General features: G+C 35.1%; 1 protein-coding gene across 2 annotated transcripts in view; it reads right to left on the bottom strand.

Annotated features, from left to right (window-relative positions):
• The window catches only part of LOC149806239 (ubiquitin conjugation factor E4 A-like), a 79,165-nt gene extending 57,059 nt beyond the window's left edge, over positions 1-22,106 (bottom strand). Inside the window, exons 1-5 of one of the 2 annotated variants that reach the window (XM_089951185.1) lie at positions 22,007-22,106; positions 17,195-17,315; positions 14,770-14,943; positions 8,527-8,630; positions 7,975-8,139 (exon numbers count right to left, since the gene is read on the bottom strand). In XM_089951185.1, coding sequence (XP_089807311.1) covers positions 7,975-8,139; positions 8,527-8,630; positions 14,770-14,943; positions 17,195-17,315 — 564 coding nt within the window. In that variant the 5' untranslated portion in view covers positions 22,007-22,106. Of the gene's footprint in view, positions 1-7,974; positions 8,140-8,526; positions 8,631-14,166; positions 14,232-14,769; positions 14,944-17,194; positions 17,316-22,006 lie in introns of those variants that run through there. The other variant, XM_089951186.1, reaches the window with a different exon arrangement.
• Between the last annotated feature and the right edge of the window lie 5,581 nt (positions 22,107-27,687).

Raw genomic sequence — 27,687 nt, 5'->3', positions numbered from 1 at the left:
GGCCTTCTAGCACACAAGATTCTCTCCATGATTGAAAGGTTTTCTAGCACACAAGATTCTTTCCATGAATGAAAGGCCTTCTAACACACAAGTTTCTCTCCATGACTGAAGGACCTTCTAGCACACAAGATTCTCTCCATGATTGAAAGGCCTTATAGCACACAAGATTCTCTCCATGACTGAAGGGCCTTCTAGCACACAAGAGTCTCTCCATGACTGAAAGGTTCACATTTTTTCCTACGCATTTTCTGATATAATGAGAATTACCCTTCTGCAGAGTAGACTCTTCAGAAATGAATTGTGTTCCCCATAACCTTAATTTATACAAGTTTGGTATGAAGTAAATTTTCCTAACATTGATGCTGACCATGGTGAAGTGGGGGTAACAGGTGATTCCACCCCAGCCATACAAGCTGGCATCTATAAAATCATAATTTCTGATTTGGGCTTGTATGCATCTGTCTGTCTTGCCATGATGCAAGAATTATTCAATCTCAGTTGAGATCATAACATGAAGATATGGACAAGGGGTGTCATTTACAGGGTTCCTGCAATCTTTCCAAAATGTAAATCCATGACTTTTCCAAGACCTTTTTACCAATTTCAAGAGCACCTACTATGCAAATTTAGAAACTCTAATAATTACCTAACATGTAAATTTAACACAAAAACATTTTACAGCTGGTTTTGGGCATACTTTATCCTAGTGGACGTGTCATTCTCTTTTGAGTGCCTGAGTACAATGATTTTGAATGGCATCAACATCCCTGTCTGACTGTGAAGCTTTAAGGAAACCTACTCTAATAAATCAATTGTCAAAGTTAGGTAGATTGGTAAAACTTTTGTGTCAGCAAATAAAAATGCAACCAGATAATGCAAAATAACCAAATCTGATTGCTTTTCCAAAACTTTGAATGACTTATGAAAATTTCAAAACTTTTCAAGGACCCTGAAATGCTTTTCTGCAATTTACAAGCTTTTCCATATTTCCATGACTGCAGGAACCCTGCGTTTAGTCCGTAGTGCCATCAGTAGAAATGATCTGGACAAGGGGTATCATTTAATCATTAGTGCTATCAGCAGAGAGAGAGAGAGCATGAAAGGACGGTCAAGAAGAATCAAATCAGCTGTGGCATTTAGCAAAGTGAGAAGCTGTGGAAAGTCTCTAACAGAAATTTACTTCCTGCAGGAAATGGACTCTGCAGGCCCACTATTCAACAAAACATGCATGGGAGGTTGACAAACATGATCATTAAAAGATTACGTACACAAATTGGACTAAATGCCTCGAGATAAAAAGATCTAACTATTCCAGAAAGAGAAGACTGTCTTTCACTCTAGAAGAACATGGGTAGCAAGTCACTGGTGATTGTTGGGAGGCCCTATTTGCCTACAATCATTTCACCATTGTGGCTACAATCGTCTCTCCATTTGAACACAATCACCTCACAATTGTGGCTGTGGATGATGTAATTTAAAAGCCAGAGGCTGTAGTATAAAATATCCAATGTTGCCATAATAGAGTACAAGATTGGAAAATCCATAAACTGAAATTATATTTTTACATAAATAGTAAACACAATATAGAAATAATGATGTTAATATGTAGCAAATACAATATTAATCAATACTATACCAACTTTCTACATTCAAGGTGATTTTTTTTAATAATGAAAGGTGGTGCAGTATGATCATATAGCAGCAAAACTTCAACCGCTAACATCCGGTTGATAGGCAGCCAAGATAAGGAAAGATAATTGGTGAGAACAGTATCTTCCCTTTATATAAACAGTATATAGATGGGAAAGATAAAAACTTCATATCTCTGGGATGAAAGGGAGTTTATTTTCTAACAATGAATGAGATTAGGGAATGTATTCAATGAAGAAAGATTTTGTTCCCAAAACTATGATTTTTTATATTGATGATTGTGCTATGGTCTTTTTCCTTTCTTTTTCTATCGCTCCAGTTTCTAGAGAGCAAACAAAACCCCCAAATTCTGGACTATAATCTCACCTACAAGAAATACACCAAAGTATGGTAAGGGCATCAGTTGCAGACTACCCCCCAGGGCACACATTCTTCTGGTATAAATAATTAGCATCCCCCAGGGCACACATTATTCTAGTATAAATAATTAGCACCCTCCAGGGTACACATTATTACAGTATAAATAATTAATTAGCAGTATTTCAAAGTATCCTGTTATAACGACCTACATCTTCATAACTTATAATGAACAGAGGTATTTTGACCCAATGTGTATCCTTAATTATAATTTTATTATAGATTTTATTTCTTTAGTTTATCTTAACAGTGATATAATTATATACTGCACTGAGTGCATTTGTATATGTGCAGCTTCTGAACTAATTTGTAGGAGTTCTCATGCACCTGTGCTTTCCATGTGTGGAAATTCTTAACTTTATGCATGCCCTGGCATCATTATATATTAGTACTGGAAATATTTAAACCATACCTTAAGATATTCTTAAAAGGAATTATTCATGAGTTTGTCAAAGGATATCTCAATAACTGTATTGGCTCATAGTCACCTACAAATTTAAACTTTCAATTTTATGTCCATTCCAACAACAGCAGACAGACTAAACAAACTTAAAACCTAATGAATTATAATGTACTGACATTGTGATACAGCCCAGTATACAGTGCCTAGAACGTATTTTACCTCAAACAATGAAAAAACTGTATACAGAATCTTACATGTACAAGCTGACTTTCAACTGGATTTTCAATCCATATTTTTATACTGCACATCCAGAATTGAAGTATTACAGTGTCTTCACTGCTGGTCATTCATCTGTATTCTCTGATTCTCTGAATTCAATCTATGGGCCAAAGTCATCAGGAACATCAATTGACTGAGTGCTGACAGCACTCTGATGCTCACTGATGGCGAAGAAAAGATATTTAAAAGATGAGCAGAATATATCAAGCATATCACAATCAACAGTCACCTGTCAGTGAGGAGGCAAATGATGCATCAAGTGGCAATCAGCATAAAACTTGGTGATCCTCCCATCCTGACTGTAATTGTGAAAGCACTGACCTGCTGTCAAATGGCAATGTACCTGGAGCAAATGCAATACCAGAAGTTTACTAAGCCGAATGCTTGCACATGGCACAGAAACTTACTAAATTCTTCCAGTAAATGTGGACTCAGGGAACTATATCCCTGGAGTACCGTATTTTCCGGCGTATAAGTCGATACTTTTTGACTTGAAAGTTCGGTCTTCGTCTTATACTCCGAATCGACTTATATATGGATTGTATCATTGAAATTGCATCAACTTATATATGGATTACAGTATCTGGTATGCTATTGACATTGCTCTATAATCGGCATAATCGAAAACAGGTCACATAGAAGTACAAATTCATGTTAAATTACTATGTCAATAAATTGTCATAAACTAATATGACTGCGTTTATATTTGTAAGTTTTGTCATTATTTACTTTGCATTCTGCGTGTTTTTTCTTATTTCTCAAACATAAAATAAAAGAAAACAATTTACCGTACCGGTAAAAACTTCACCGGGCCGCATAGCACACTTACGGTCTATACTCTATAGTGTACTGTACTAATTCAAAGCATATTGTTTGTTCCTAAAAAAAAAGATATGAAATAACTGGTCCATTAATATTTGATTTTCCAGTATAATGTTGGACACACGTGAGCAATTACCGGCATAGCTTTTTAATTGATCCAATTGATCCTACAATGGGATGTAATCCATATTAACTCGAGCATTCTATGATTATTTATAAAATAATGTAGATCATGCATTCTACTGAATCCCCCAAATCATATGTTTCTAATTGTATTTGACAAAGTTTCTCAGATAAATTAGGTTTAAACTACACTAAAATCAGATATATAGATGGACTACCAGTACTCATAGATCATCAGTGATCCATGATTTTTAGTTTCGCAATTCAGTTTAAAGCAAATTGTAATGTCAACACTTCACCTATATTCATTCTTAACCAGCTGACGATTCGGTGTCTCTCTTTGATTATACCAGTTGTTGATAAATTGGTCTTTGGTTTCCAACAACAATCAAAGCCAGTTGCCGCAATTGTTTAGACCTTGATACTGGCTTTAGCTACCGATACTAGTTACCATATTGCTGGTACCCCATTGTTCTTTATCATTAATCCGCATCAATTACGCTTCCCGTTTTCAATATCAGTGGGATTAAGTACAACAGGAAATGATGCCCACTCTTTTCTCTAGATGTAAATAATGAATTTAGCCATGGGCATTGTTTTCATTGCTATAGTACGGGCACATTTTAATGAGTTCGGTATATTTTGATCAATCTTTTCATAGCATGCACAGCCATGTGGCTCTTGTTGCAATGGATATCATAATTAAAACAAATATGGTTTAAACTAAACTAAAATCAGATATATTGTGAGAACGCGCGCGCTTGTGTGTGTGCGCACGAGAGAGAGAGAGAGTGAGAGATGAAAAAAATTGTCCGTGTACAAGATCGTTCTTTTATTCAGGGCGGTTTTTATTTGTAGCTTTTGCAAAGAGAAAAAAGACGGTATTTTGAATTACCTGACGATTGTGATAATCCTCATGTATTACGAGCCTACTATATTCCATTATCAATAAACACATCTAAATCAACAATTCATTCTTGTTTTAATTACGATGTACATTGTCACAACAACCACATGGCTATGCAGTGTTATTTACATGGTAATTAAACATGCTTAGCGCTTTGGCTATAATTGAAACCAGACTGAGGGCAAGAATCTACAGAATAGGTCAAATCAGCGAGGCTGCCAGTAGGGAAATGAGGCTTTTTTTAGGGAAATGAAAATCTGTCAACATTTTATTGAAGTCATTGTCCATACAAAATTTGTTATAAGGACAAGAGATCATACCCATTACTTTGTATTCAAACTCGCCGATAAAAATAATAGTGGGGTATAGCACTGAATAGATTAGTAATAAAATGTTAATTATATCCAAGTCCAAACAGAACAAACACTTAAAAAATAGTATATGTATATATATATATATACGAATCAATTTAACGGAGTTCGTGACTTTCAAACTTACGATAGAAAATGACAAGTTTGTATAAGTTACGTTCATAACTACAGGTAATAAAATGAACTACAACATGGATGTGCTTTCAATTATAATAAGACAAGCATGGACTGTTTATTCAGCTGTGTCAATTGATAACAAAATATAGCAGTTCAGAAGTAAAATCACAAGCATGTTAGCATCGGTAATGCAATTTCACGATTGCCGGTAATATGGAATATCATACAACGATACCATCAATATTCATGCAACCGGAAGTTACTACCGGTAGTATAAAATACAAAGCCAAGTTATTGACCTGGTCTCGTCTTATACTCCGAATTGACTTATATATGGACGAAGGATGGAAAATTTACAAAATTGGTCAATTAGACTTATACTCCGCATCGACTTATACGCCGGAAAATACAGTACAAGGAATCATCTCTCCTCCACTAGTCTAAGTGGAGTGGAAAATTAAATAGCCAGTCCCATACAGTACATGCTCATTCAGAATTGAACTTGTTGGTGCTTGTGATTTGGATTTTTAAAGTAGCTTTAACAGTCATATTGCTACGATGTCTGCAGTGTGACAGTTTATAATGATGTCCAGCACTGAGGCGTCATGCCTTAGACATGTAGCATGATGTCCCACCCAGTCACATTATCCTGACACCAGGCTGACCAGTCCTAACACTAACCTCTTGATGCTGAGTGCCAAGTGAGGCAGTTGTTAGTACCATTTTTTGTAAGTCTTTGGTATGACTCTGCCGAGGATCGAACCCATGACCTCCCATATCCGAGGTGGATGCTCTAACTAGCTGGAAATTGGATACAAGTATATTCAATCTCATAACAAGGCCATTAATGCTTAAGGACTAAACATGTGGTTTGCATTTAAGTGTAAATTCAGTGCTTTCTTGTACACTGTTTGTATTTACAGACAGAAGCTGCTTCTATATGGAATTAAATAGTCCATACCTCAGAGGATTACCGTTCATATTTAAACAGTAGGATAAATTTACACTGTTCAAGAGAAGGTCAACAAGGTGGGCCTCTCAGCAAGTCAGTGCCTAAGTTTTCTAAATGTACAAAATATACAAGACTTTTTAAATTAATTTCTATTGTCCACATATATGATCCAAATAAAGATCACTGATTGGTGAAATGGTATTTGATTATTATTAATCACTCATGATAAGTCGGTCTTTCCACAAGTGTTCTTCAATGATCGGCTATTCAAATGTCTAGCCACCCCATAGTGGAGATGCCATTAGCGTGCCAACCAAGGCGCAGTGGTGATTTGTTAGTACTGTATTGCTCTGTCATGGAGTGTTATCACAGAGTGAAAGTGGAGGGATTAAGTCACGGAGTTCTGAAAATACATGTGAGCTGTACTGACACACAGAAACCAAACTAGTACTGTCAAGGCCATCTTCAAACTCAAAGGACAAACAAAACATTTTCAGATGCACCTAATATAACTTCTATAAATCATTTTAGATTTTCCATTCACACTGTTTATACAAAAAAATATCTGGAAAATGTACGAGAGGCATATAAAAATACATCATGTTTTCATAGGAAACACTCATTTGTTATGGCATACAAATAAGTCTCAATTTAAAAGACTTGACATATTCTTGCACCATACCAAATCTGTTCTTCATCTGAATTCAGAATAAAAACATGCATGTATTTTCGAGTGTGTAAAATAACAGACCATCAGAACTGTCTTTAACAAAAGCTATCAGACCAAAAAGTGCAGCTATCCTACAAACACATTATTTTGCTCAGTAATGATGCATTTCTTCTTTGTTTTGAGACTAACTCTCCTCTTTAATTACTGCTAGTGTTGAAAAGACACAGAATACATTTTTTTAATCTACAACTGGACTTAAAATTGATTGAGACCAAAACTTGGCACATATTTTACATTTGCTTAGCAACATGTTGCAAGTTCAGATTTTATGTGGGTTTTTTTGTGTGGCAAAATCACAACATTTATACACACAAAAATAAACATCTCAGTTCAACTACTTAGGCTTTTTGGGCTAAAGTTTTACCAGTAGAGCTTTTCATATTTCTTTTCAATGAAATCCAGTTTTAATAACCAGCACTTTCCACTGGTCCCATGGAGATCATTACCAATGAATGTCACTATACACAACTCATATAACACTTTCTACTGGTCTCAAGGACTTCTCATCAATGAATGTCTCTATACAGAACTCTAATAACACTTTCTACTGGTCTCAAGGATTTCTTACCAATGAATGTCTCTATACAGAACTCTAATAACACTTTCTACTGGTCTCAAGGATTTCTTACCAATGAATGTCTCTATACAGAACTCTAATAACACTTTCTCCTGGTCTCAAGGTTTTCTCACCAATGAATGTCTCTATACAGAACTCTAATAACACTTTCTCCTGGTCTCAAGGATTTCTTACCAATGAATGTCTCTATACACAACTCTAGTAACACTTTCTCCTGGTCTCAAGGATTTCTTACCAATGAATGTCTCTATACAGAACTCTAATAGCACTTTCTCCTGGTCTCAAGGATTTCTTACCAATGAATGTCTCTATACAGAACTCTAATAACACTTTCTCCTGGTCTCAAGGATTTCTTACCAATGAATGTCTCTATACAGAACTCTAATAACACTTTCTCCTGGTCTCAAGGATTTCTTACCAATGAATGTCTCTATACACAACTCTAGTAACACTTTCTACTGGTATTAAGGATTTCTTACCAATGAATGTCTCTATACAGAACTCTAATAACATTTTCTCCTGGTCTCAAGGATTTCTTATCAATGAATGTCTCTACACAGAACTCTAATAACCAGCACTATAAATGTTTCTATTCACAACTCCAAGCCCATAACGGTTGTACTTACCATTTGATGAGTCAGCAAGTTCTGACATCTTTGGTAGGAATTAAAAAGATATCTAAACACCTCTCTTTCCCCTGCCAGACTTGCTTCTCTGGGATTCTGCTCTGATACCTGAGTCTTCACAACTTTTGACCCAGGATCTTCAAGCAAAAGTCGCTCAAATACAGCCTGCAATGAAATTTTATCTTGAAGCAAATTTTAAGACTATACCATGTTCACATAAAAATAACCATACTGTAAGTCAGAATATAACTGAACAAAAGTTTATTGTTCACATATTTTTGTTTACAAACATTCTTAATCACTGGAGTATGTTACAAAGTCTATTTAAACATAGCATTATAAAAGGCAGTAAATGCAAGCTTTTATTTTCAAAAGTTCTTCCATCCTCCAAAAGATAATCCGCAAGATTCACAAAAGTATTAATGACTATCTCAAAATGGGTATTACGTGAATAAAGCAGTGCCTTATTAATGTTGTGAAAGCTCTAATCAAGTGATTTCAATCTTAACAGTCTGGAACTAATGGCTTTTTATAGTACAAGAAAAGTGTAACCTGCTCGACAGAGTCAAAGTCAATCCAGGTCTGCCCCTCCAAAGTCTCAGATAGGTCAGATAAAAAGACACAGTGGGTGGGCCTATCTCCATTACTTTGGCATTCTGAAAAAGAAGAATTATGAATTTCACACAATACATTTAGAATCATTCAACAATATTTCTTGAACTTGAAGAAAATTGTGATCAAACTTGGTAACTGAAACTTTGATATATCACTCATTTTATCATCGAAAACAGTAGATAGGACCTGGAAATTTTAATCAACAATATCAAATATCAACTTTTAATAAGAAGTCATATAATTTGTTACATTTTCTTTTCAAACGACATTCTTAGTACACCGCATTTAACGACATTTAAGGATATTCTGATCAATAAAAATGTCACTTACGCCTAGTGGAGGCCATACTTTAATAAATAAATACCAATTAAATATGTTTTTTCATCAATTGAAATTTGTGTTCTAGTTCTATCTTTTAGTTCCTTTTAAGTGTAATCATCATAAATACAATGTAATTAAACATAAAATGTGTCAATCTACTGTTACAACAGCTATGTCCATTATGTGTTTCTCTGAGAACCTAATTAAGTGCCGACCATATTTTGATATCGGACTAGTGAAAGCATTTATATTGTTGCACTAAATATTCTATTATCATGTTAATTACATCTTTTGAATCAAATATAGGAGGTGAATAAAAAATAAGTTAAAAGGCATACAAATCCTTCATGCTTAAGAACCAGTGTCCCCGGCCATAGGTCAGTTAACTCATTTCAGTTGATCAACTGAACACTGTTATTAATTTTATCATGTATGTAATCTAATTAAATTACCTTAAATTAACCTACTCAATCATAAGTGTGATTAAAGATAGCAAGGCAACCAAGCGAAATGAGTACTTCATAAAATAAAGAGCTCTGTTTCACAGATAGGGACCACTGTGGGTAAAATGAGTCTCAGAGAATTCCTGAATTCGCACATAGGAATATCCTCACTATTTGAGTGAATACAGTTTTACTATATGAGTAAAATACCAGTTTTTACTATCTGAGTAAAACACATCATTCTTTTATTGTGAAATCACTATGAATCTTTCACCACTTGTGCTTGTACTGTGCAAGGTCGGTTATTTGTATTTTTATTATTTAGTTTGTGCGGATTATGTTAATTGATCCAATATTTAGATATTATATATGCATGTATTAATCATAATTACTTTCTCATTCAAGTCATTTATCATTAAACATTGTATTTGTGTCACCATCAAAAGTGTTATGTTGAGAATCCAAAATCCCACACGGTTATCTTGTTACACACTTAGTATTCAAAGCCAAAGCACTATCATCCAAAATTTATTTTCCCACACAATACTGAATCAAAATAGTCTTTATCTAGTTTTGTAGAAGATGCTTTTGTTTCATAAAGACCGTAATGTTTGGCAACCCCAAGCAACTTATTATTTTTCAAAGACTCTAACCCACTCATGTTCTTACGCTGTCAATCATCAATTAAAACCAGAAAACAATATCACCCATACCAATTCTTACCATCATCAATTAAAACCAGAAAACAGTATCACCCATACAAGTTCTTACCATAATCAATTACAACCAGAAAACAATACCACCCATACAAGTTCTTACCATCATCAATTATAACCAGAAAACAATATCACCCATACAAGTTCTTACCATCATCAATTATAACCAGAAAACAATATCACCCATACAAGTTCTTACCATAATCAATTACAACCAGAAAACAATACCACCCATACAAGTTCTTACCATCATCAATTATAACCAGAAAACAATATCACCCATACAAGTTCTTACCATCATCAATTATAACCAGAAAACAATATCACCCATACAAGTTCTTACCATAATCAATTAAACCAGAAAACAATACTACCCATACTAATTCTTACCATCATCAATTACAACCAGAAAACAATACCACTGATACCAATTCTTACCATCATCAATTAAAACAAGAAAACAATACCACCCATACCAATTCTTACCATAATCAATTAAACCAGAAAACAATACCACCCATACAAGTTCTTACCATAATCAATTAAACCAGAAAACAATACCACCCATACCAATTCTTACCATCATCAATTAAAGCCAGAAAAGAATATCACCCATACAAGTTCTTACCATCATCAATTATAACCAGAAAACAATATCACCCATACAAGTTCTTACCATAATCAATTACAACCAGAAAACAATACCACCCATACCAATTCTTACCATCATCAATTAAAACCAGAAAAGAATATCACCCATACAAGTTCTTACCATCATCAATTATAACCAGAAAAGAATATCACCCATACAAGTTCTTACCATCATCAATTATAACCAGAAAAGAATACTACCCATACCAATTCTTACCATTATCAATTACAACCAGAAAAGAATACCACCAATACCAATTCTTACCATTATCAATTACAACAAGAAAACAATACCATCCGTACCAATTCTTACCATTATCAATTACAACAAGAAAACAATACCATCCGTACCAATTCTTACCATCGTCAATTACAACCAGAAAACAATACCACCCATACCAATTCTTACCATCACCAATAACCATAAAACAATATCACCCATACAAGTTCTTATCATCATCAATTATAACCTAGAAACAATATCACGCATACAAGTGCCTTTAAAGAATATCACCCATTCCAGTTCTAACCACTGTCAATAATTGCCACTAAAGAATATCACCCATACAAGTACTTACTATCGTCAATTATAACCAGAAAAAATAACACCCATACCCATTCTTACTATTAGTTACAAAAGTAGCACCCATACCCATTCTTACTAGTAGTTGCAAAAATAACACCCATACCCATTCTTACTGTTAGTTGCAAAAGTAACACCCATACCCATTCTTACTATTAGTTACAAAAGTAACACCACATCAGCCAGTGTTTGCCAAATGAATCTTCATCTGAAAATAACCATGCTGGGAGTGTGGCATATGGGTTTTCTAGGTTGCCCATAATGGCATATGGGTTTTCTAGGTTGCCCATAATGGAATATGAGCTTTTTAGGTTGCCCATAATTCAAACAAGTCTTTGTAAAACTTCCTTGGTGAATGCAAAGTAAAACTATCACAGAATAATTGTTCCAGAGCAAAAAGTATCAAATTTAGTCTAACAATCACTCATATCAAAATGAAGTACCCAGATGTATAAACAGTTGCCAGACCAACAAGATCTATGTCATGGCAAGCACCATGAGACCTTCATTGTTGTTGTTGTTGAAGGGTTTAATGCCATTTTTCAGCACAAGATAGGCTATACATGGCAGCCAGTATAAATGGTGGAGGAAGAACCTGGGAAAACCCTAGAAAGAACCACAACCCATGAGACCATGAAATCTCTACTGGCAGCACAACTTTTATTGCAGCAAGAATGATATAGGTTAATAGTTCAATTAATATTTTATATTGCACATGACTCTGCACTATTTTGCAGGAGTTCTCACACATCACAGCTTTCCAAATGTGCAAATTCTAACAAATTTTGCAAGACTGGTGCACTCACAAGCCCTGGCAGCATCTCTGCATTTGTAACCATAAAATATCACCCAAAACCGTTCTAACCATCATCATGTTTAACCAGAAAAGAATATCACTGAAACCCATGCACACAATCCTCAATTGTCACCTGAAAAGAATATCACTGAAACCCATGCTCACAATCCTCAATTGTCACCTGAAAAGAATATCACCTATATACATTTTTTGTACCTAATTCTAACCAGAAAAGAACATCACCCATACATGTTTTTACCATGTTCATTTGTGATAAAAACTACCATATTTACCATACATGTTGGGACACCATAAATTAATTTTGAAAGTAACTTTTTGTGCACTATGTTCCGATACTCATCATTTTTTGTGTCGTAAGTTGTGCGACACCTTTTAAATCATTCGAAAATTACATGTCAGAAAATGCACTCCAACTCTAATTTTAGTTTTAAAAATAAATATAAAACTGTGTACTTGAGAAAAACTCTTTAAACCCCTGCAGCAGCATCTCGTCAATACAACCATTCTCCTGTTCATGTACAATCCATTCTTTTGGTGCATGAATATTTTTTTAACTTTCTCATACCATGAAAAATTATTGTTAGAGGCAACACATCACCTGAAGCAGAAAGTGCAAAAACAAAAGTCAGATTTTTAAAACTCTGCACCAGTCATGCTAATTCTCACACTTTTGACCCCCATCTTATCATCAGTCCATCCAGGAATGAGATCAAAGTACACTAGAATTTCATCCATGTTAGTGATCATATTGTTGGCAAATTCATCTGCTTCTCTTCTGGCCTTTATGAATTCATAAATTTATTTTATTTTCTCCAAATCTTCTGGGTGATGCTGGGTCATCAATGTCCATGCAAGAAGCACTATATATATTATGTCACATTAAAATTGTTCCATTGTTTCAATTTATTTTCAAAATTCCCATGAAAAGGAACCAAAGTTAGCTTCCATATCTTGGCCATCTTTGTATATTCCAACAAAAACAAAATTCAACACACCTGCTCTGTAATAAAATAACCTTTGTATCGATATCCTTTAAAAACAAAAATCTTTTTGCTGTCATGTCGACAAGTTCAAACACTGAGTCCACTGCTAGCTGTCAGTTGTTTATTCACCACCTGGGCTTCTATGTGCTTGGCATCTGTAGTTATAATTAATACAAACAGGCATTGATGTTTGTTGGTAAACAGTATACACAGCAATAACTTGCTTTAATGATACTTTTTGTAACCCATGCTAGCAAAAAGATTGTCACTGGCACTCAAGTAAATGTATTTTCAAATGTTTTTTATGTGTGCCCTGGATATATTTAAATCTTGGTTATTTGCACCTAACACCATGTCATGCATGAATGGCAGCTGTCTTCAAGAAATCGGTTGATTATTTCCCTCTTGTTTGTGATTTTGTTGGATCCAGTTTTCAGTCGGATAACATCTTCAAGCGTTTGTGCACAACCAAACACAATTTGTTTCTCAATGTTCATATCAATGAACAAAGTGGCATGTGTTATCAGACATAAGCGATACATGCTACAATATGGAAGCCTACACTACATATATGGAGTTTGTTGATATATTTTATCCTTTAATGCTCATGATGAAAAAAAGAATAAATGATAACAATATAAGGTTAGTTTCTTTCTGTTTATTGTCAGTAAACATTCTGTTTATCTGTTTTATTGATACAAGCAGTGGGGTGGGGAGCACAAATTCAATACAAATTTATTTTGTTTCTTAAGTCTTGAGGCATATGACCTAGGTGAAAAAAAGCTTCAACATAAGTTCTGGGACAGGAAAAAAACTATCTTATCATGTCTCAATATACATATATAAGGTAAATAAGATATACACAAAACAGGTTCTTATCATCATCAATTCTAACCAGAAAAGACTATCACCCATACCCATTTTACCATCATCGATTGCAACCAGAAAAGACTATCACCCATACCCATTTTACCATCATCGACTGTAACCATGACCACGACCCATACCAATCCTTGCCATTATCAATTCTAATCAGAAAAATTACCACCCATACCCATTTTACCATCATCGATTGTAACCAGGAAGACTACCACCCATACCCATTTTACCATCATCGATTGTAACTAAGACTACCACCCATACCCATTTTACCATCATTGATTGTAACCAAGACTACAACCCATACCCATCCTTGCCATTATCAATTCTAATCAGAAAAATTGCCACCCATACCTCATTCTTACCATCATCAATTGTAACCAGGAAGACTATCACCCATACCCATTTTACCATCATCGATTGTAACCAGGAAGACTATCACCCACACCCATTCTTACCATCATTGATTGTAACCAGGAAGACTATCACAAATACCCATTATTACCAGCATTCATTGTAACCAGGAAGACTACCGCCCATACCCATTCTTACCATCGTCGATTGTAACCAAGAAGACTACCACCCACACCCATTCTTACTATCATCGATTGTAACCAGGAAGACTATCACCCATACCCATTCTTACCATCACTGATTGTAACCAGGAAGACTATCACCCATACCCATTATTACCATCACTGATTGTAACAAGGAAGACTACCACCCATACCCATTCTTACCATCATCAATTGTAACCAAGAAGACTACCACCCATACCCATTCTTACCATCATCGATTGTAACCAGGAAGACTTTTTCAATGACGTTATTGATCTGAAGCTTTTCCTTGGCAAGTGTTTTTAAGTCAACTGCTTTGGATATTACAGAATGCTCTTCCTTTTCCAGCACTTTGCTGCCGTCCTTCTCAGCTGTATCTGATATATTTACTTCTAGTAAAATCCCTGTAACGATAAAAATTGTTTTAGCTGTACTGTGCTTATTGTATCTTTTAGTTGTACTATACTTATTGTATTGCCTTCAGTTGTAATGTATTTACTTTATTGCCTTGAGTTGTACTGTGCTTATTGTATTGAGCTTAGTTGCACTGATTGTGATGCTTTTAATTGTACTGTAATTATTGTAATGCCTTTAGTTATACTATACTTTTCTAATGCATTTAGCTGTACTATACTTCTAATGTACTGGTTCCCAACCTCTTTTGGCAACAACCCTAAAAAATATTTGGTCCGAGTCTCATAAACCATTTCTGCATTTTGATAAATTTTGCAATCTTCAAAAAAAATCCTGGCTATGGTCCACAACCCTCTAAATGACCTTGCGACCCTGATTTGGGTTGCGACCTGGTGGTTAGGAACCATTGTTCTAATGCCATTTATCTTAATAAAGTATACTCAAACACAATCAAGTGGTTGAGTTTTTTATAGTCTGTTGTGCTCCATTTCAGTTGGCTGAAGAGCAATGATAGCAGAGGAAGGCCAAGTCAGTTAACATGCGGTCACTTTTCTTTAATAAAAAAATATGGTTGATCACATTTAGCCAAATGTTATGTACATGTATATTTAATTTATATTGTTTGCTTGACTGTTGTCCATAACTGAGGGTTGTTTAATAGAGTTTTTGCATATCTGTCTTTTGTCATAATTGCAATTAAGGGTTGTAGATAGATTTTGCCTACCTGACTTTGGTCATAATTTAAAGTGGTAAACAAGATGTTTACTAAAATCTGAGTTCAAGGCTTAACCTTCTTTATGAGTTAGTGGAATTCTGCATTAGAATTCCAGAAAACAATGGTTTCATACGTCAAGTTGGAATTTGCATATACATGTATAGGGATTGATAAAAAAAGGTATTCATTTCCGTTTAAAATCAGTTTGTGTCCAACTCAAAACTTTCTAAAGTTCACTTGAATCTTAATTATCTCCAGTACAATTTCAAAATTGCAATTCCATACCCTTTGGGACTCAATGACTTCTTGGTATCTCTCAACTTGAAATAATACTTTTTTTTAAATTCCCCTCGGCCAGTGATGGAAATGATCTTTTCTGCCATGTGACATACTCACATCAACACATGTTGTCTACTACACATAATTGCCCTTTGTTAACTTTTCCCCCAAGAATCTGCATATTCCATTTTATTCTTCAGTATCATTAAAACTATTTAACGTGATTATTGTACCTTTTTTCATGATGTGTTGCTTATTGAGGCCATTTGAAAAAGACAAATTAGCAACAGCTTGACCATGCAGATGCTTTGCATCACAAAATACATCTAGTTTAAAGCATCTGACATAAACTAGTAAAAATAGTCTGGTTCCCTGACCAATTCAACTGAATCTGATATGAAACCTGGATAGAAAATCAAACACGGATAAGCCAGTATCCCAATTTATTGAAAACAATTGCATTTCCATAATTTGTGCTTTCTGGGGGGTAAATCTGTATTTTTAGGGTTATTTATGTATGACTTACGGGCAAAGGGTTGGCAGGTCTGCCTTCCAGGATGCACAATGAACCATACTATTTATACAACCATGCAACATCAATGAAAAGACTAGTGATGAAGAGACTCCAACATGTGGATACTTCCAACAGTTCAAAGCTGAATGAGTAGGAACCCTTGCTGAGAAAAACGGTTATCATTCACTTCATGCAAGGTTGGATACATCTTCGCTAGCCAAGGTTCCCATGTCATAACCCTATCTACAACTTGGCATATCGAGCACATATTTCTTTGCTTCAGGTCTGTGAATTTCATTGGTTGCGGCAGCAAGCCACCGCACCCAATCAAAACTAGGTTGTTCAAATTTGAACATTGTTCCTGTATGATTGAGACAAGGGGAGCACACAACTTGAATGGACTAAGCAATTTTCCAATGCCTGTCTTTGCACAAATACCTTTCACTCAAATACACATGTAATGGCTACCCTCTGATACACAGTCATACTTTCGATGTCAAACTTCCAAAGTATCCTTTTTAGGTCAATAGCCCCCACCATTTTCAGCCTATATACAATGCACCATACTACTGGTCAGTTGGCATTACATACTAAGGGAGTAAAGGCATGAAATTCAATAGGTGTTCCTAGGACGAAGCATCAAGATATCTGTTCGATCTGCCAAGGTTTAGATAGGGTAATATTGGAACCTTGGCTAGCAAAGATGGGTTGGGTAGAATATGGCAGATCTTACCTGTCTGTGAATTTTCGGTGGTCTTACTGCTGTAAGACCCAGAGATGAAGTGCTGGGCATGACCTGCACTTGGAAATAATGCTGCAAATGGATTGTTTTCCAATGATTTCCCGTCAGCCATCTGAAATTTGTTTAAAAGTCATTGAATTGTCATTTAAATTGCACCAATTTTTGTTTCAATTTAATAATTTAAGGTTATTCGAGTCTCCATAAAAGTTACATTAGATCAAATTACAATGTGAGATCACTTCTTTCACCTAACATACACTTGTATGCAATCACTGACAACAGGTTAAAAAAGAACATAAATTTTGAACCATAGCAAACCTGATGACTCACAACACATTTTATTACATGTCACACATGAACCCCTTTACCCCTTGATGGAAGGCAACACAATCCTCCAAACATTAGCTTAGGAGTAAGAGTAACAGAATTTTCTATATAGAGTCATTGAGCTATGACTACTAATGAAAAACTTTGATAAAATGACATTTGAAACATTTCTCTGTTGAAACTATTTATACACTTTACCGAAGACCATTATACCAGAGACTCAATGGGTGATTAATTAGGTACATAAGCAGGATGCCAGTTTGATTAATTAGGTACGTAAGCAGGATGCCAGTGTGATTAATAAGGTAAATGAGCATGATGCCAGCGTGATGAATTAGGGATAATTGAGCATGATGCCAGCGTGATTCACAGGGTAGGTAAGAATGATGCCAGTGTGATTAAATGAGTAGGTAAGCATGATGCCAGTGTGATTAATTAGGTAAATGAACATGATGCCAATGTGATTAAATGAGTAGGTAAGCATGATGCTCGTGTGATTAATAAGGTAAATTAGCAAGATGTCAGTGTAATGAATTACAGAAAAATGACCAGTGTGATTAATTAGGTAAATGAGCATGATGTCAGTGATTAACTGGGTCGGTAAGCACGATGCTATTGTGATTAATTAGGTAAGGTGCATGATGCCAGGGTGATTAATTAGGTACATAAGCAGGATGCCAGTTTTATTGAATAGGTATGCAGGGATGGTCCTGGCTTTTAAAAAGCTGTCGCCAAAAAAATCGCCAACCTCAATATTTTGTCGCCAATTTTCAAAAAGTGTCGCCAAAACAAGTAGTGTACATTTTTCCAAGTGTTAATTTAGTCTATTAATGTAACAGGCAATGAAAATTACAAAAGTTGGGTTAGTTAATACTTTAATTACAACAAACATTAACAAAATGTTACAAACTGTTACATGAAGATCTGTCGCGATTTTAGAGTTGCCCACTTGTTGAATGCAGTTTCAAAGTCTAATTTTTCACATTTGTACATGCTGATTCTCATTAAATTCTTCTCGAGATGAGATGCAGAGCTTATTTCTGATGTCAGTTTTTATGAGGTTCATTTTACTGAATCCACGTTCAGTCTACAGTGCTGACAGGTGACACCAGTAGTCTCTCAGCAGCCCCCCCCCCCCCGGCTAGCATCCCAAAGCTTGCAGTGAATTGCTTCCTAAATCCCAAGAATGATCACTGAATGCGGTATAAATTTTCTTGACAAGCAAAATAGGATCTCCATTCCCACGAATGAAACTTACACGAGTCAACACCTGGCAATATTGGACCGTATATATAAGCATAAATTCACACCCAATTTAGGGATTCTTTCACTCCTGTATTTTGAGAAATAAATAATTATTATTAATTATGCAAAACTGTTTGTGTTTTTTTTTTGCTATTTCTTGTTGCGGAGTTTAAGTCTCTGCAGCCGTAACACGGAATTGATGGCAAAAGGAAAAGATCAGTGAGTAAAATGCTGCACTGGCGACGGATATAATTGTGATTGAGAATTTTTCCATTTGCTTTGTATTTATACACAGTCGGTACTTCAAAGGTTATAAGTTTTCTATGAAGGTTTAGCAAAACTATTGTATTATGTATAAAAAAAAAAACACAGAAGGATTAGCCATACAATTTAATTGTATCTCTTCTACTCGCGTCTTCAGAAGTCGGTCAGTTGTAGGTATAGTGTGGTAGCATGATTGACTTTATCACAGCATACAGTACTCAGCCCGGATGTCAGCATAAGCAGATTATGATGTAACAATGCACTGTAAAGATGGGGTTGTCAATACGAACAAAGGATCATTTGTGTAACAGATTGATTCCAATGCATTGCTTAGTCAGGTTTGTGGCTTCCTTTCGTTCTCGCTTTTAATTTATCCAGTCCAAATCCATGATTGTATGTACAAATTAAATAACCAAAAAATATGTCGCCAAAAAAATCGCCAGATGGGATATTTTTGTCGCCAATAAGGAAAAAAAATCGCAATTTGCGACATTGGCGAAGCCCAGGACGATCCCTGGGTATGTAAGCAGGATGCCAGTGTGATTAATAAGGTAAATGAGTGTGATGTCAGTGTGATGAATTATGGGTAATTGAGCATGATGCCAGTGTGATTAATAAGGTAAATGAGCAGGATGTCAGTGTGATGAATTATGGGTAATTGAGCATGATGCCAGTGTGATTAATAAGGCAAATGAGCATGATGCCAATGACATTAATTAACAGTTAATCCATCTCTAATAAAACTTATGTAAAGAAACCAATGTCCTACCAAGCGTGTATGTAAGCATCTGCAACCGTTTGGCAAATAAATGATGCCCTTTTTTTGTTTTGATGGTATTTAAATTGATGGAAACATGTACATAAATCACAAAGATAATCAAACTTTCTCAGAGTTTATATTGGATAATACTAGTCTGTTAAACAATCAAAATGCAATAATAATAAGAATAAGAAGAAGAACTGCTGCTTCAGCACATTTGGTTATAAATAGAGAACTGCAGTCAATGAAACATTTATAAAATATAAAACAGGGAGCATACCATCCTCTGAGAATTTCATGCACATCTGATGTGGGAGCCCGGGTCCCTGAGAGCCCTGCATCAACCAGGACATACAACAGTAAAGACTGATAGAAGTAAACAGTTCTAATTATCATCATGTGCATTTACAATCAAGATGCACAAACTGATGTACGACAACAGCCATGAAAGTAAATTGATGTGAAAATTAAGTTTTTCAGCTGCTGTTTCAATATTGTATGCATGTAAACAACTGGATTAAACTGGAGTGCACCATACCACAGTTGGTAAAAATTTGCAGTGCCACTTTAAATTCTCATTTCACATGTGAGCTAATGATCTTTATTGTATGGAAATATCTGAGGGCATCTTCTTGTTTAGCATGATAAAATTCCAACAGCACTGCCTGGATATCTTCTTGCTGGCATAACATTCCAACTGCACTACCCAGATATCTTCTTGCTGGCATAACATTCCAACTGCACTGCCTGGATATCTTCTTGCTGGCATAACATTCCAACTGTACTGCCCGGATATCTTCTTGCTGGCATAACATTCCAACTGCACTGCCCGGATATCTTCTTGCTGGCATAACATTCCAACTGTACTGCCTGGATATCTTCTTGCTGGCATAACATTCCAACTGTACTGCCCGGATATCTTCTTGCTGGCATAACATTCCAACTGCACTGCCTGGATATCTTCTTGCTGGCATAACATTCCAACTGCACTGCCCGGATATCTTCTTGCTGGCATAACATTCCAACTGTACTGCCCGGATATCTTCTTGCTGGCATAACATTCCAACTGCACTGCCTGGATATCTTCCTGCTGGCATAACATTCCAACTGCACTGCCCGGATATCTTCTTGCTGGCATAACATTCCAACTGTACTGCCTGGATATCTTCTTGTTGGCATAACATTCCAACTGTACTGCCCGGATATCTTCTTGCTGGCATAACATTCCAACTGCACTGCCTGGATATCTTCTTGCTGGCATAACATTCCAACTGCACTGCCTGGATATCTTCTTGCTGGCATAACATTCCAACTGCACTGCCCGGATATCTTCTTGCTGGCATAACATTCCAACAGCACTGCCAGGCATCTTCTTGTTGGCATAACATTCCAACAGCACTGCCCGGATATCTTCTTGCTGGCATAACATTCCAACAGCACTGCCAGGCATCTTCTTGTTGGCTTAATAACATTCTAATAGCACTGCTAAGTCTTGTAAATACTCATGACCCAGAGTGTACTCTATTTTACCATGAAACCTCAACAGTTACTAACCTTGTTTCTTATTTTATTATTTACATCTGTATCAAATGACGCATATCTGAATGGCCAAACATTCAATTTCTTCACTCTACCTGTAATAATTTAATGATTTTGACACATTCCAGTATCAATCTTCTGTTTGATACCTGTGAGCAGTGTTTCTGCAAAACAGAAATAGTGACTGCTCTCTCTCTCTCTCTCTCTCTCTCTCAAGACTATTGAGGTGCCTTCTATTTTCCCATTCATTTTCTGCTCGTTTAGTGTATAATAATAATATTATTATTATTGTTATTATTATTATTATTATCGAGTAAACATGAAATATCCGGATCGACTTCTTACACTGCAGGGCTAGAATACTATGTGGTAGTCATAACGCTTTGGTCAGTTGATACTTTCAAAACGGACATAAAGTCCTTTTGTGGCAAAAAGCCCCTTTGTTCGAAAAAATGCTGCTTTCTTGAATGAATGCGTCTTTTTTTCCCAAAGTTCCACGCTTCTTTTCTCCTGGTTAAAGAACTTTCTAGCAGTAGCACCGGTGACTGCAGTTACATCTAAGACTAAGTACGATGTTCATGTATTAAAGTCTTTACTGTTTTAACGCGCACGATTGTTACATATAAATGAAAATGTACAGAATGTGTGACCACTAACAAATAATATACCTTCTGATCTTAAATATAGTTCTTGAAGTTACTCTAAAGGCAATTTCGTTTGTTGCATGTTACGTCTTCAGAGACGACGCAACTTCCGTAAACATCTCGCACAAAAGATATAGTCCATGACGTGACATGTTTACTTTCAAGGGAAAAAATGCCACATAATAAATTTGCTAAATACTAGAAAAATTACTTATTTTATTATTAATAATGTTTGTTTCTTTCATACTTTTAGCGTTTAAAAATGAATTTAATAGCAGATGACAGATTCTTGTATCAATACGCAATGGAGCTATACGTACAACCCCGAAGTGCAGATGCGGAATCACGTTTAACACTTTCGAGCTCAGTGTTGCAATATTTGTTCGTTCGTTTATTAATGAAGTTACTACTTAAGATAAGATAAGATAAGAATTCTTTATTTCAGACTACAAATTCCATACATCCAAATTAAAATGTAATTATAAAGTAAAAACATTGTAAACATAAAAGAACATATATATCATACATACAAGTATACAGATACATTTCAAACAAATAATTGTGCCATGCAGTGTTAAGAAGGAAATTAAACGGCACATTTAAATATTAATTTGTTCCTTAATTAATTAACTTAATTGATCAACTAAACGGTTAAGTAAGATATAATACAATATATTTATTAAACAGCACTCCCTTCCTCCGGAGGATTATGCACAGGGACTTGTACCGTTGCATAGAGTTTTGATAGTTAAATTATAAGCTACGACACAAGCCGCAGTGGTATTATTTACAGGCGCTCATATGTGCCCATTATAATACACATACAAAACTATTAAAACATTCGTACAGTGTAGCATTTCAATTAATACACATGAGTGCATATAAGAACTTCCTTTCGAAAAACATCTTCAACGGGGAGGATATCCCTCTGTCAGGCCTCGTCTTTAGCGACACCATTAAAATGAACACAAAACTTTTCTACTACAGCAACACACAATATTTTTTTTAATAATGCCAACAAAGTGATAGAATGTTGAATCAACAGTTTTCATAAAGGTACATTTCTTTCATGCCAAGAAAGCGACAGTGTGTTCTTATGTTACGTATTTAGGCTCGAATAAACAGTAACATAAGAAAGAGTGAAAACAACGATCTTTGAAAAAAATACAATAAATAATTTATTTCCCTGTGAAAATACTGTAAAAATGAAAAATTATGAGAACTTACGGTTTCCAGAATGGAATCTAAAAATAATACAAGAAAAATCCACGAATACAATTTTTGATGTTATTATATTGAAATGTTCTAATGATTCCAAGTTCGAGTCCCGACGAAGAATCCAAGATGGAAGGAGATGACGTATGCTGTAGCCTGTACTGTGTTGAAGTCTACAGTTCCTTGTAGTAACACAATAACTAATCCAAATAAATTTTTATAGAAATGTCCTTCTTCAAGAATTCTGTATGAATACAATACTATTTCCAGAGAAACGAATTAATCTTCTAGAGTACAAATAATCTGAAGAAAAATTAACATATAAATCAAAAACTCAAAATCTTCAATACTGGTCCCAACATAAGAAAACAACTTGACATTAAGTGTTTAAAAGTCCCAAACTCTCAGATCTCTCTCTCTCTCTCTCTCTCTCTCTCTCTCTCAACATCACTATTAATACTAAGTATTTCGCAATTTCGGAAATGCCTAATTGCGAAATAGAAGATGACGTGATCATGTTTACAAGTAAAATTCACATAGCTTCTGTATGTCTTTGATAAGAACCAATAATTTTCCTCCGAGAAAAAGTTGTTTACTTGACCCTCAATCAAGGCCAGGAACTAATTAAAAAATAGAAACAAGTAGGTATTTATGGAAACATTCAGGTCAAACTGAATTTTCTGGAAAATATCAAATTCCTAGTAAACAAAATTACATTACATTGGTTGGAATATGGGTTGGCGGACCGTCATGGGTTCAAGTCATGTGTTTTGGAGCTCCCAGTTTTTCATCAAATTGGATGGTAAAATGTGATTGTATTCATTGATACATGTTGTGGATATATTCTTGAAGTGATCAGTTGTATTGTGGTGTAATTACTATTTTTGGAAGTTTTCTTTCAAGTATTAATTTTGTGTTTTTAATATTTCTTAGTCATATATTCATTGAACCCATTTGTACCAGGAGTACCAGGAGTACGGACAATTATAACTCACTTATAGCTCACTTATAGTTCAGTTCTATATTTGGTTTGTTTAAGCCTTAATGGATTTAGTGAGTGCAAGTAAGAGCTAATCTGGGCTAAACACATGACTTGGTATAGGCTCTCTTGATAACTGCTAACTCATGTTCATCTAAAGAGTGTGAGCTCTTTCAGAATCTATATTGCATGAGAAAGTTAGATAAAAGTTGACAATATGGCTGAAATGAAAATATACTACCAACAATAAATAAAAACAAAATAAATAAATAAATAAATACTTGAATGTTTTGGGAGATTTTCATTAGAAAAGAACAAAAATGCTCTCTCAGCAGGATATTATAGATGATGTGGACATTGAGAGAAAGTCTCAAAATAGTTTTGATGTTGGTCAAGACATGTTAGATAATGAAAATGAGGACAACACCAATTCAAGGCCGGATTTAAACTTATCAGAGATGGATGATATGGGGAAACCGAAGGGAAATCTGAGAAACATTGAAAATGTCACTGATGCTGATACCAAAGATGATACCAATGATGATGCTCTGTTTGTCTCACAGACATCGCAAGCAGAACAAGATTCAGATGTAGACGAAATTAATGAAGGCATATACATGCAAATCAAAACCAAATTTGGAACTCTTAATAGAAGTGCCTTCAAAAAAAGATTGAAATCAACACTTGATGTCAAAGGTCTCAGGGATTCTAGGCAAGCTCTCTTTGATCTAGCAAAAAGGAAGAGATATGATTGTCCTGATGGTCGATTAGTAGAACGTTTACCTCGAACAAATAGTGCTCCTGTGGAGGATAAGTTATCGGAAGATATTTATATTATATTCCATTTCATTGAAGGAGAAAATAATTACAGTGACATGAAAGCATGTATATCTAAATGGGCATTGAAACATAATTCTGAAACAAGATCATCCCAGCGTATAAACTCAATTCGCAGTGATTGTATATCACAAAGTCCGAAAGCTCCGGTCAATGATAGCGCCTTACAAAGAACTGATGAAGATGCTGATAGAATGAGCACAATATTTGCGCAGATAGCGATAATGAATGATAAGTTTGAAGAAAAATTCTCCAGATTGGAAAACCAGTTGGGTGATATTATCACACGGACAGAAAATGAGATCCTAAACTTAAAGTCAGACTTAGTGGAAACTACGAAGAAACTCAAAGAGGCGAACTCTCATATAGAACAACTGAAATTAAAGGAAGAAAAACTAATCAATGATAATAGAGGAATGTATTTCCAGATGTCATCAATGGCAACCCGGGAAAATGAGATTAAAGAATTATCTTCTCATGTACATCAACATCTAGATGTGATCATGAAAAAGATTAACTGTATTGAGGGAAAGTTAGACACAATTTGTACAAGACACAAACTTTTATTCAATCAGTCTAACAAAGGAAGTGATAGAAACGTAGACTTGCAAATGAAAGAAAATCATGGAAATCATGAACTATCAGCATACAAGGAGAGTAGACATGTTATCTCTCCATCTATTGATCAAGAAAATGTAGTACATGGACAAAAAGAAATACATAAAGAGCCTGCTAGAGCTCTTCCAGTAAATTTGCCTAGCAATGGTCCCGCTATGTTTACATTGAAAGATTTCCCGCCACTTTCACGGAATGATCGGACTAACATAACGGAAAATGTGAATCATAATCAGCGCACAGAAATAACATCTCACAATGCAAGTACATCAACCTACAATCAGCAAAAGAAATTAAGATATGAAGATAGAGCTAACATAAATATAAATGAAAACATAAATAAAGATCAAATAGGGCACAACAAATCACCAAATGATCAAAGAATGATTCCGAATGACGAGGAGAGACAAAAAAAGGAAGATACATCGTATAGACATATTGAGACAATTATTACCAGACCCAATCAAAGGAATATAGAACCGGATGTGTTTGAACCAGTTGTAAGAAACAAAATAAGACGCATTCTGCTATCAAATGTCAAATCGAGAAAAAATATAGATGTAGTAAGGACAGCTATTGCAACTCAGTGCAAGGAGGAAGGTGTGACAGTAACATTCGTCCGCCTCATAAAGGAACGACCCCATTGGGATGGATCAAATATATATACATTTCGACTAAATGTACTGGATAAAGATTTTGAACTGATGATGAATAATGAATCATTTTGGAGTTCTGGAATAAAATGTAGGGAATGGATAACAAACAGAAAATGGAGAGAAGGCTACTTACTTGATGAAACGCATGAGAATTACAAAATATATTCCTAATGAGCATAACCATATGACTAGTAATTGCTTCTTAATTATAATTATGATCATTATTTCAACATGGAATGTACGTGGTATAATGTCTAGCACGCAGAAATTAATTGAATTGTTACCAGACACAGATATATTTGTTATCACTGAACATTGGCTTTGTACAAAGAATCTAACGTATTTAGATAAATTACATGATGATTTCAAAGTAGTTGCGCTACCTACTGAAGAGATACAACAATGCTATAGAGGTAGTGGCGGGGTTGCCGTATTTTATAGATCATCACTATGCAAAGCAAGCACCTTACAAAATGAGTTCCCAAATATTATGGCGGTGAAAATCTTAGTGAGAGACTTGGAACCTATAATTTTGATTGCAACCTACTTTCCCTCGACAACTAGAACTGATGATGCATATGACAAATTTTGTGAAAATGTTTTTGATGTGTATGATAGGTATTCTGCTGAAAATATATGCATAATTACGGGCGACATGAATGCAGATCTTGTGTGTAAAAATCCATCAAGAAGAGATCTTGCTCTCAAAAAAAGAATAGAACAGAGAAACATAGTTGCTACGCTGGTGATAAAACCACATGAACATTACATCACGTATAGATCAAAAGACATGTCACGAACGTCCACACTTGATTATATATTAATACCTGAAATAATTAGAGGTGCTGTAAAAAGACACATAGTAAATGACAAAATCGATTTCTCAATATCGGATCACCTACCTATTACAGCGGCACTTGCAAAAGATATACTGAAGGAAAATAAAAAGACATGTGTATCTCCAAGAATGAAATGGAACTTGGCAAATCCATTAGAAATGAGCATGTATAAATCTGATGTTAGTGCATTCTTGAATTTCACCTATGAGTGTAAAAAGGTAGAAGATATAGAGAAGTATAATGAATTGATAACTAAGAGTGTAATAACTGCATCAGACCGATATATTCCAAAGTCCGAATTCAAATCGCACTTGAAACCATATTGGAAGAAAAGTGGGCTTGAAAATTTACATCAGAATATGAGAAAAGCGCGCGGAGAATGGATCAAAGCAGGAATAAATAGAAGCACAGAGTGTAGCATCAAAAGAAGATACAAGGACGCGAAAAGAAAGTTTAGAAAGAAACATAGGCAAGAGAAAAAGGTATATAAAGAGTGTATATTTGAAGAGATAGAAAAGAGTGCAGAAATGGGAATAGACGAATTCTATGCAGTCATACGGGAAA

The sequence above is a fragment of the Sinohyriopsis cumingii genome, chromosome 2 (assembly GCF_028554795.1).
Source record: "Sinohyriopsis cumingii isolate HCF-2022 chromosome 2, ASM2855479v2, whole genome shotgun sequence".
In the NCBI taxonomy this organism is placed as follows: domain Eukaryota; kingdom Metazoa; phylum Mollusca; class Bivalvia; order Unionida; family Unionidae; genus Sinohyriopsis; species Sinohyriopsis cumingii.
This window is presented reverse-complemented; position numbering and strand designations above follow the sequence as displayed.